Below are 12,674 nucleotides of genomic sequence, written 5' to 3'. Positions count from 1 at the left end.
ATTTACGCTCGGCGTTGGATTTAACTGCTGCCTGGTTCTCCTGAATATGTTCTACATTTATGTAAAGAAATTTATTTGAATAACTAAAGTACTTGGATTATATTTAAAATGGCGTTCAAATAGGCTTTGAAACATTAGTGATTACTAGACCTAACTACTACTAACTTGCTGGAACAAGTAATTCCTATAAATTGAATTTAAAAAGATTACGTAAAAGTTAATACTTTTATTTATAGGAATAACCTTACTGTTAAAATTAAAAAAATCTTTATTCGAAATAAGTTTCTATTTATTCCACGTAAATAAAATAAATACAAGATGGTATTGTCCAACCGTGTACAAGATTTCAGCCTAATCGGTTGTGTAGAAATGGATTAAAACTTTTTTGCAGACTGCATTTATACATTTTTTTTTTTTATATAGAATAGGAAGGCGGACGAGCATATGGGCCACCTGATGGTAAGTGGTCACCAACGCTCTTAGACATTAGCATTGTAAGAAATGTCAACCATCGCTTACATATCCAATGCGCCACCAACCTTGGGAACTAAGATTTTATGTCCCTTGTGCCTGTAATTACACTGGCTCACTCACCCTTCAAACCGGAACACAACAATATCAAGTATTGCTGTTTTGCGGTAGAATATCTGATGAGTGGGTGGTACCTACCCAGACGAGCTTGCACAAAGCCCTACCACCAGTAAGTACATATTAACAAGTGAAGTTAAAATAAATTAAGATAGTAAATTTTGTTCTTAAACGTTGGCACACTCTAAATTAGCTATTCTGGTTTATGTTATAATGCCAATGCCAAAACCATGATAGAGTAGACTGATATGTTTTACACAAATACCCTCACTCACGTACTCAACTGATACTGTGTCAGATGGTCACAAGGCGACTACATAATACTTTTCCACCACCAATTGAGTAAAAAGAATTTAGAGGACAAGAGTTAGAAGAAAAAGAAATTAAAAATTAAAGAGAATTGAGAAAACAGAAAATTTGCAAATTATTACTATTTTAGAAAAAGCTATTTGCTCTTTATTTTTCATGGCATCGCTTATAATATATAAATAATAATTAAAAGAAGTATGCATACAATGTCTCAGCATTCGAGTCACGTGAACGCGAAGTTCAATGAAAGTGAAAATGGTTACACTAATCAATCGACAAATAAATATCTGGTCTAAAAAAACATTCACGAAACAATACGAGCCGGTTGGCGTAGTTGGTAGAACACTTGCCTTTCACGCCGAAGGTTGTGGGTTCGATTCCCACCCAGGACAGACATTTGTGTGCATGTCTGTTTGTCCTGAATCTGGGTGTAATTATCAATATAAGTATGTATTTAGAAAAAGAAAAGTAGTATATGTAGTATATCAGTTGTCTGGTTTCCATAGCACAAGCTTTGTACAAGCTTAATTTGGGATCAGATGACCGTGTGTGAAAAATGTCTCACGATATTATTATTATTATTATTAATGTACTGAACTTTGTACCTTTACATACCTAGATACATAAATTTTTATTTTATTTTTCATAAAATAGGTAGGCCGACAAGCATATGGGTCACCTGATGGTAAGTGGTCACCAACGCCCATAGACATTGACATTGTAAGAAATGTTAACCATCGCTTACATTGATAATGCGCCACCAAACTTGGGAACTAAGATGTCCCTTGTGCCTGTAATTACGTTGGCTCACTCACCCTTCAAACCGGAACACAACAATACTAAGTACTGCTGTTTTGCGGTAGAATATCTGATGAGTAGGGTTATCTACCTAGATGAGCTTGCACAAAGCCCTACCACCGGTAAATGCTTGTGAACAAACTAAAATATATTAATTTATATCTTAGATCACAATTATTATTATTATGCTTAAATTTGCTACATTTATTTTACATTATTTGTAACAATTTATCAACTTATGCAAATTAGACTGAGGGTCACAGTAATCTCAAATAGAATTACGAAACACAAACATTTTTACAATTAATTTAACTATTTAATAAATATGATCCTAAGCGAATTAAAATATACTATTAAAACAAAGTACTTGATGAAAAGGCTATTAGGATTTCATCTCATTTTTTTTAATTAATCCCTTATATGCAATAAACATTGATAATCAACAAAAAACCAACTAATTTATACAAGCATAAATTAATTATACTTGTATAATTTAATTTATACTTGTATAAATTAGTTGGTTTTTATATTTTCTATGCTATAATCATATTTATTCACATAAGGATACATGTTATTATATTCAAAACGATGTCATTGTAAATGTTAATATTAAACTTGTATTCTTACGCCAACAGCTCTCAACGTTTTAGCCGCACGCACAATGAAAACTCTGATCGAGCCATAAAAACTTTTACTATCTTATTTAACGCGCCGCCTCACAGATAAACGTCAAATTTACGACTCAGCTTGAAAATGATTGATGATTATCAAGAATAAGAAATGACAAACAAACACGCATACATACAAAACTTCAGAGTAAAAATGTTGTATTAATGAAGTTCGAAAATTGTGAATCATTTAAAATACGTTCTACCTTATGTAACAGTGAAATGAAATAAATAAAAATATTTTCAAATAGCAATTTTTAAATTAAATATCAAATAGGAGTCTCCAATGCCGCTACATTGCGTTTACTTTGCCGTATTTTTTCTTTGCGAAAATTGCAACAAAAATGCAAGAAATTTATGGCAGTTAGTGAAATTTATTTATGCATATAATTGTTTTACATTTATATCCAGATAGGTGAATATTACTTTATAAAACGTATTTTAAAAACTTGGGTCCAAGTCTTCTATGCAGATTCTTAGCTACTAATGTCAGGAATCATTTAGTATTATTAGAAGGAGTATATGCTATAGTAAACTGTCATTTTAATTTATGATTAATATATAGGTGATAGTTTTCGTCGGTTGGTTTGTTGCAAATTTAATTAAACTTCAATCTACTTGTATGTAACGTAACCTTGGTTTTAGTATAGTGCTAAAATACTGTTTACATCATTTTTTACTTTCATTCCACTTACATTAAATTTAATTAATTAATAAGATCATTTTAAAAGACGACTGGATTAATAATTATCAATTTTATTATATATTATCGAAAAAAACTATTAATACCAGAATTTTTATACCCTTTTTGCTCGATCTTGATACAAGTTTTGATGTTTCAAAAAATCAGTGTATATTGATTTCGCTTATCACTAAATTTAAAAATGAAATTCGTTGCCAACAAAAACGAAAACCATCTTTAGTTATTTTACTTTTCACGTTCCACGAAGGCAATTTCTACAATCTGATTGCGGTAGCGTCGCTGATGCTGATAAGAAGCTCAGACTCGTCGGCTCCTGAATATTGCACCTGAATATTATTTACGCTGCACTAAGATCGGCGAGGTAATAATTAATTACCTACTCTGTGTTGTAGTTTTTAATCTAATATACAGTTTTTAAATGTTTCTTATTATTAATGACTGTTTTGTTTTTGTTATTCTTCTTGACTCACGAAAATATTGTTTTTATATTGACACCGGACTTTTATTATTAAGCAATAATTAATTACATATAGTTTCTAAATTAACATCGGTTATATAGTAAGTATATTTTTATATCTTATAAGATACGGCTAATAACGTTAACGAAGGCGGAAGATACAATAGTTACTGTCGAAGTTTCCTGGTGAAAGCTGACAAAACTATGGCCTATATATATAACAACTTCGTAGTTACTTGTAAATTGTAGATCTTCAAATTGCTTGCATAAAATTTTATACCTATGCTTATAACTAACTAAAACCACGTTTATATTTAAAAGAAAAATATGAAAAAGTTTTTAATAATTGTAGCTCGATTTCTTACTAATGATTTTCACAAAAACTTTAATTTAAGCATTTTAACTCTGATTCCGTCAAATAATTTAAAAGATAAATTTATTAACACAACGTTGGAGATTACTCACCCACAGGCAAACAAGATTGAGCAAGATTGACCAGCAATCAACATTTTTTTTTATATTTTTATTGTATAGGTCTGCGGACGAGCATATGGGCCACCTAATGGTAAGTGCCCATAGACATTGACATTGTAAGAAATGTTAACCATCGCTTACATCGCCAATGCGCCACCAACCTTGGGAACTAAGATGTTATGTCCCTTGTGCCTGTAATTCCACTGACTCACTCGCCCTTCAAATCGGAACACAACAATAACATGTAAATCACTGTACTTGAAAAATAAATATAATATCGCGGGATTGAAACTAAAGATATGCGGAAGCTGGGGCGTGTTAAATATATTAATTTATATTGCATGCAAATAAATCGCTCACTTAATATTTATATTTATTTAATAGATAAATCCGTTAAACTGTTATATTTTGCAGCTGCTTTAGCACACGTTTAAAAATACTATACGTTCATTGAAAAAGAATTTCCATTCCGACATTTAAAAGTGTTCATTGTAAGCGTTCCCGTTTTCTCTTTATTGAGAAAAGCGCAGTAGCAAAGGCGACCGCGCTCACTGGCCTGAAGCGATCGTGGATCTCGGCACATATTGTCCCGATTTATACTTTTATTTTATTTTCAAGCCCGTACGGGTAGAGCCTAAACTAGTTAACACACATGGACGTCTTTTAATAGCCTCTGCATTGATGATCGCTAACTGGGCCAGCCAATGTACTGAACCGAGTAACTTAGTTTTGTATGGACCAAACTATATTATTTATGCTTGCAATTATATTATATTAAATGATAATATGTAGTGTATAGAATTATAATTTACTCTTATAATTTCGTCAGAGTTTTGTATTTTAAACGAACATGATATCAAAATGTAAGTATAATCGCCTCAGTAATTCATAAAGCTGACAATAAAATACATTAGAGTTAATTGAAATAATATATATTTTTTAATGTTATTGTTAAATGTTGACGTAGGTATGTCATAAATAAAAAAAATATGCTTGGCAAATATAAAGGGTTTATTGTTGTTAAATTATTAAAATAAGATGCAAAGATTATACATTTATTTAACGGACTCGCAATGATTTAAAAAAGTATATTTGAGAAGCAAATACATCATTTTAATATTAATCGAAACGACAAAGCTGAATTTAAATCCGTTGTGAAACAGATATCTCTTTTATTTTGATTCTTAAGGAGAACAGTCGTTTAAACAATACCTACCTGTATAATGACAAAACACCTTTGATTCGATACCCAAGGCGATGCGGCTTCCAATACTGCTTTTGATGTCCTCGAATTTTGTTACGATTTCAAATGTACTTTATTTTGTTTATATTTTGTTTGAATTAGTACAAAATCGACAACAATTAAATTTCTAGTAATTGAAATATTTCAATAATGAACCAGTGAACTATTTATAACATTTTATGTTATTTATTTGCTTTGATGATTTAAAAAATACATATGTCAGCAATGCAGTGATATAGGTTGGGTCACTTGATATAAAAAGCCTGCCTAGAAAAATCCATCCCGTAGTTTCTGCATGATCGGTATGTGCACAGATAGACAGAAAATATCCAAAAAACAATGTGTTCGAATTTGCATCGTTAATGAAAAAAAACTGAGTACAGATACAGAAAGAGTTGCTTTAGTTAAATATTAAATGAAAAATATAATCGCCGCACTTTCATATGACACCAACTGTAAATAATTGAAGCGTTTGGCAAAAACCATAGATCAAAATAGAATTTACAGGTGTACAAATACTTTGGTTCAAAATTAGTATACGAACAGTGAACAAAAGAAAAAAATATTTTTTTATTATTATTAAAAAAAAGTCTCATATGATTCACCATCGGTTATGAAAAAAAAAAATATCAACCAAATTTAAATAATAAGTATTCACAATTTCATTTAACTTCTCTCTCTGATAAACTTATTCTATTTAATATTTCTCATATTAAGAAAACATAAAAAAAGAAGTAATAAACACCTAGACCTACACTAGTGTAGAATACACTATTTATGTTTATAATTAACATCAAAAGTGGTTGAACTCCTGGAAAGAACTTTTATCCAGACGTAAAATGAAAACACTTTCAAAAGTTTGTAACATTTGATCAAACTATATTCAAATAATAGTCAAAGTTGCTAATTTCAATAACAGATGTCGATGAGAACAATTTATGACTAAACGACATATGACAAGTTTTTAAAAAATCATGTACAATTACGTATTATTTTGTGCATAAAATCTTCAAGTGCATATCAGCATATTACTATTAACGTTTTAATAACGTATTAACTATTAACGGATGATAGCGGGTTCAAACCCAGGCAAGCACTACTGAATTTTTATATACTCGATTTTTGGGGACACTTGCATGTGTCTTATTTTACTGAAATTCTGAAATATATATAACAACCGGCATTGGAGCAGCAAGCTCCTTCAATGGAGACAAGCCTAAACCCAACAGTAACATTCACAGGCTGTTATACTTTACTATCAAAGAAGAGGTTAATTCGTTTCATATAAAAACGCGGTGACACAGATAATAAATATAAAAAGCTTGCGACAGTTTAATTACGTTAAATGTTAAACGTAGAAAATTATGACAAATGCTTTGTGTAATAGCATAATATGTATTGAACTATTATTATTTTTGTTTGGTTGCTTCGCTGTAACTTTAATAAAGTAGGTTCGTAGGAAGTGGGTCGGTGTACCGGGAAGGCTTTGTTTGAAACGGTTATATTGTATTATCTACATTCCTGCTCTCCTTTATGCGTACCGATTTAACACATTCTCTGTATTATGGCGACCACTACCGAATACCTTACGTGAATATATTCAAAATTATTAAAATATTTCTCCACATTACTTACTTAAATAATATTTACATATAAAAAATGATTTACAATTATTTTGAAGTAATTATCGTAGGAAATATGACTTTGTTTTACATAACGTTTAATGCTAATTTATTTTAAAATTTATTGAGGTCCTGCGACGTTTTTTGTCAAGTCATTGAAGGATTTTTTAAGAATACCACGAAAAAAATTGGATGCGTTATTATCAAAGATTTAATGGATTACCGGAAAAAAATTTATCAGCTGTCTCCTAGTTTATGTTGTTTTAACGGAAATTAAATCCAGCTTAATGTAACATTATTTTTCAACTTAGCCGGTATTCTAAGAATTTACTTTATTGTTTTATGTTGTCTCTAATAACGAAAAATGGACCGTTTGTTAGAACCTTGAATTGGTAAGATTACAGGATGTACCGAAAGCAAAGTATCTTCATAGAAAATGCATCTACCTTAGATATTTCTATAGTAATACCTGCTAAGTTCAAAGACTGTATTTTAGTTCCAAAGACTTAGAATAAGAAGCATGTTAACATTTCAAAGAAAAAAAAAGCGTCACTCAACTTCGTTATCCATCCGCGCTCATCTCCTTCTGGGAAATCCATTTTAAGTGGATTCTTAAGATGCAAATTTCAAGTTTGTAGAAAGAATCGTTAATACTCAGGGCATTGGTGGGGAAGAAGTCGATACAATTCGCTTATATCGGTTTCGAAACATCGCATACGCTTATAATTTTTCATAAATAATACTAGAAAATTGTTTTCATACATTTTATAATCTTATTGAATTATGATATTCAAAATATTTGAAGTAAACGTTCTCGTTTAAATAAACCACTCTACTTAGTACATAAATAAAATAAACGTTGAAATCAGATTAACATGCATCTTAAAATGATTTACGCTTTAGAAAATCTGAATCGCTGAAAACTCGTGCTCATAGCACATTGTAGGTCGTAAAGTATTTTAGTGCGGCCACAGGTGTGGAGGCCGCGGCTCGATCGTAAACGTACACTTACGAGAATGTGTCCCTATTTCAAGCGACCCAACTCTAAACTATCTGTCAATTAAAAGTATCGATACAAAACTTTTTAATAGTACGATGTTTTGCCTTACATCGTTTTTAACTTTAAGTAAACGCGTTTTAAAGATGGAACAAGCCAGTACATCCCATCTGGGTCACTCTAGCCCTCCTGAGTGCGAGCACCTTCGTCAGTGACCAGAGCAAGGCAAAAGAGTGCCAGCGGACTCGCTAAAAGAAAACAAACGCACAACCTTTTCGAATCCTATTTTACAGTCATTGCATTGGTTTTTTTGGGTAGAAATCATACGAAACGTGATCCTTAGGGAACCGTATAATGAAAAAGGTTTTTTTGCTATTATAGTTTTAAAAAAAACTGGAATCTATGTTCGTATGTAAAAGAAAAGTAATAAAAATTAGATTTATTATATAATTTAATGGGATACTCTAAACAAAATAGCAGAAAATTATAACTGGGAATTAAATAAAAAGGTCAGATATTTTTCTTGACTTTATAATAGAAAATCTCAAGTCTCAAATTATTGGTTGTAAATTTTGTAATTTTATATTCAAGGCAACACGATTATACGTGTGATGTGATGCGCAAACCGGTCAATCTTGCATGTGGGTCATCAGCACATGGCCGTCTGCGGCCAGGGAGTGCCCTCAATATCGACATATTGATCCCCTTTAACTATTAACGAACTCACTAAGTGTGAACTGTCGTGTAGTTTCCAAAACAGGACATGCACATTACTGTTAATTGAAGAATATTCTATCAATTTATTTAATATTCCTTCAAAGATTTGCTTTTAACGGTTGTATAAAAAGAGTTTATTTTGGTTCTATAAACAAAATCCAAATTTAAAACATGATCTGCGTTGTGGATTTTAAAAATTGATTGATATATATAGTACCAATATACCTGTAAAACGTAATTTTTCATAATTCTATATGCACGGATACGGTATGCAAAGACCTATTTTATTCTATAATAATTATAATGAAATGAAGTGAAAAAATTTACATTATTTATTATTATTACTGAATTTATTTACATTTTTAGTAAATTATCCTAACATTTACTCTCTCTCGAGTTGTGTGTCATCAATTTTCGTTGAGAAATTCAAAAAATGTTTACTCTTTCTATTTTTTATGAATAAGAAATGTTTCTAGACGTGTTAAGCGACTTATCATTCTGAAATGCGAAAACAAATTACAAAATCTCAAGCATGAATTAGTCAGAACAAAGTGTCTACTTTATCATTTTTGTGCAAGATTATTATACTTCTTGAAACTGTTGAAATTATTATTAAACTTCTCAAGAATGTACAAGTTTTATCGACGTTTAATCTGTACCGATATATTTATAGTATTATACATTGTTTGTTGAATTGCGAAAATAATATAATTGTATGTATTCTTTACATTTTCCAACTTAAAAAAATATATTATCAATTCGTTCTTTTTTTGTATGTGTATATTCTTCGATAGCCTTATTGCATGTGAAACAATTTTAATTACTCTTTTTTATTCATTCGGTTATATCTCGAAGTTGATCCAGTTGTAACTTGATCTGGATATAATACTAGATAGAATAAATAAAATCAGTTCAAACTTTGAATTTTTATTTAATTGAATATATATATAATCTAACTATATAATTTTTAGGTTGAAAGTTGTTCCATATACATATACAAATACAAAGCAAAAAAATGCATCCGTAAATGTGGACTACGAGTGGAAAATTAGAGGATGAGTCACTGAACACATTTAAGAGTCCCATTCAAATCAGAAAAAAACAGCACCAAGGAAGACGAAAATCTATGATTCTCTTCACGTTTAAAAATATTTGGTATAAAACTATAACACTAAGCATTGAAACCTTAAATTTGTCTGCACATACATTTAATCAAAAACTTAAATATCAACAATACACAATCAGTTGGATCGGTCAATTAATGTTCAATCGGTGTTCATATCTGAACAGATTTGCATTACAACTTTATTCTTTGGCTGTCACCGATCCAAAAATAATATTGATATATTTAAAATACCTACATAATAATTAATTATTTTTGAAGTTTTTGTATAAGTGAACTGCATATACACTTATGCTTAAGCAAATTCTTGAAGTCGTGATTGATCAACGTAGACTTTATGATTTAGATTCGCAATACAATATTATTTGTATCAAACAACTAACATATATATTCATGATTTTTGTTTCAGATATTTGGAATGATCCAAAGCAAAAACTTGATCTTCCTACCACCGGACCAGTCGTCCAGGTAAGACTAATTTTATTAATATTTATGATAAGGTTTTATATTTAAAAAATAATGGCACATAGCACGCTCGGAACACATTACACAATTATAAAACAGTGTTAAGTAGATTTTTATTCGGTATGCAATGAGGCAGGTAACAAATAATATTAAAACAAATTGTGGCAATAAAATGTAAAATATAACGTTAAATAATGATTTTGTGGGTCATTATTCGGAAAACAAAAACGGGGTATATTTCAGTTTCTAGTTATTTAAAATAAACACTGTTAAAAAGAATACGACATTATCATGAAATATCCATATATTTTTTTAAACAGAGTTTTTATCTAGATTAAAGTTTAAACATCTAGTAGTAAATAACAATAAAATAACGTTACTTGAAGTAGCAAAACTGTGCTTTCGGTTTAAAAAACATCGTTAAACAACACTATAACAAGAATGAAACGTACATATATTAAAGTAAAACTATAAATAAATCAAATATTGCGTAATGCTAGCAATCTTAAGAAGAATAACAATTTTACACCAGACAGTGAAACAATGAAGGTTTTAACATTTTTATATAAAACTAAAAGTTGTATTCAACAACTTGAATATAAAAGTGGTTTTAATAAAGTTTTCTTTGCAGAGAATCACTTTTCTCTTACTCTTCTTATATTGTTTTGCAGTATTCTTGTTATGAAAAGCAAAAATAAATAAATTTTACTTTTCAAATATTTATAATATTTCAAGTAGATAGCGAAATAATCATCAACAGCTCAACGTTCCTGACTATTAACACTGTCTTAGAACAAGTTCAACATAAATACCATATAGAAATATTAGCCGACAGCACTTAGCATTGCTGGTTTGAAATAATATATCTATGGGCTAAAAGGAAATGCATTTTTTTGTAAAATTTTGTGTAACACAATATGTCATTTCAGTCTCAGTCCGATATATTTTTTGCACAGCTCTCCGAGTGAAATTCAAATGTCAATAAATTAAACATTAAACTGTCATAAAATATCGTACGCAGTGTCGTTTCCATGCATATCATTTTGTAGAACGTGAGCCGGAAAATCTAAAGATGATAAAATGACTATTTATAATGTAATAACAATAAATCAACTGATATCTTGGAATGTGTTCGCCAAATTTTTAATGTGTTTTTATTGTGTTTTGTGTATCTTATTGCAAAATTGACGCAGAGTTGTGAACCGGTGGGTCTTCTAAATGTTTCTTCGGAAAGTGATGGTAAATCGTCACCACCACCCATAGAAATTTGCACTGTAAGAAATAATAACCGTCCTTTACATAGCCCAAGCTTGTTGTATCCCTTGTGCCTGTTGTTACACTGACTCAAAGATTTCGCACTATCGAACAATTGTTTTAACAATAAGCATTAATCTAAATAGAAAATGGTACAGTAGGTATGCATGTAACATAAAATATTGTTTCAAAGCTTGCATTTTTGTTATTAAACATACATATTACATTTTCAAGTCAGAAAATACACGAGTAATTCCTATATAAATCTTAAAAATTGATTATAAATAAGTATTATACTGTAATTCTATTGGTTATAATATCTCATAATTTCCAGGGAGATATATCCCTTCGTGGCAAAATATTATAGAAATTCATTATGAGTCAACGCGAGAACTATACTTAGCATGACAATGATCTTCTTCTTTTTCTCAATCAAAACTTTTTTTTAAACTAAATTATTATATTTAATAATTTTAACACGATTTATTCAATTCAATTTGCCAAAGTATCTAGTTTAAAATCTTATAAACAACATACTCTCATCATCTATTATTTAAACATTCATTCATAATTTTATATCAATGTCGACAATTTCAACTACCAATCACCAATCACCAATAGAGTGGTGACCACTATGATATAATATGTCTATATAAATCGAGTTTAAGTGTTTCCCGAGGCCAAATTAAAGTAACGAAACCGTAGCCCTATTTCCTTATAAACTGTATTAACGGATACATAAATCAACAGTTAATACAATTATATGAGACACATGTTAGCAGCTAGGATAATAGCGAAATTGCGTGTCCCGTCATATAATCATATAAACAATTGTTTCACACGACGCTAACAGCAGAAAGCGTGTGATTAACTATTTTATGTTATTAACACCTTTTAGAACAGAAAATCTTTTAATATCTTTTTTGTGTTTAACGTTCATATTTTTGTATGCATTATATCTGTACATTATATGCTTTGTTATCGTTATTTTTTTTTAAATAGTAAGTGATATTTGACCATATTTGAACCAGTGACCTTTAACCTTGTTAAGGTTCACGTTTTATATCATCTGGATTGTCTTCTAATGCTAATCAACTTTATTAATCTGCTTTTATAATTTGTATATGTTATTTATTAAAATGTAATCCCCTTTAATAAAATACTACTAACGTTAAACATGAAACAAACATATATATTTTTTAAATATATAATGAATATAGAATATTGATGCAACTACGTTCGAGATTGCTTAGGTC

General features: G+C 29.9%; 1 protein-coding gene across 3 annotated transcripts in view; it reads left to right on the top strand.

Moving 5' to 3' along the window:
- The window catches only part of LOC126780554 (uncharacterized), a 135,060-nt gene that overhangs the window by 65,777 nt on the left and 56,609 nt on the right, over positions 1 to 12,674 (top strand). For all 3 annotated transcript variants that reach the window (XM_050505144.1, XM_050505135.1, XM_050505152.1), the window contains one exon: positions 10,109 to 10,167. In XM_050505144.1, coding sequence (XP_050361101.1) covers positions 10,118 to 10,167 — 50 coding nt within the window. In that variant the 5' untranslated portion in view covers positions 10,109 to 10,117. The remainder of the gene's footprint in view (positions 1 to 10,108; positions 10,168 to 12,674) is intronic.

Source organism: Nymphalis io, chromosome 3, assembly GCF_905147045.1.
Source record: "Nymphalis io chromosome 3, ilAglIoxx1.1, whole genome shotgun sequence".
Lineage (NCBI taxonomy): Eukaryota > Metazoa > Arthropoda > Insecta > Lepidoptera > Nymphalidae > Nymphalis > Nymphalis io.
The sequence above is the reverse complement of the archived record's forward strand: the minus strand, read 5'-3'. Positions and strand labels throughout refer to the sequence as shown.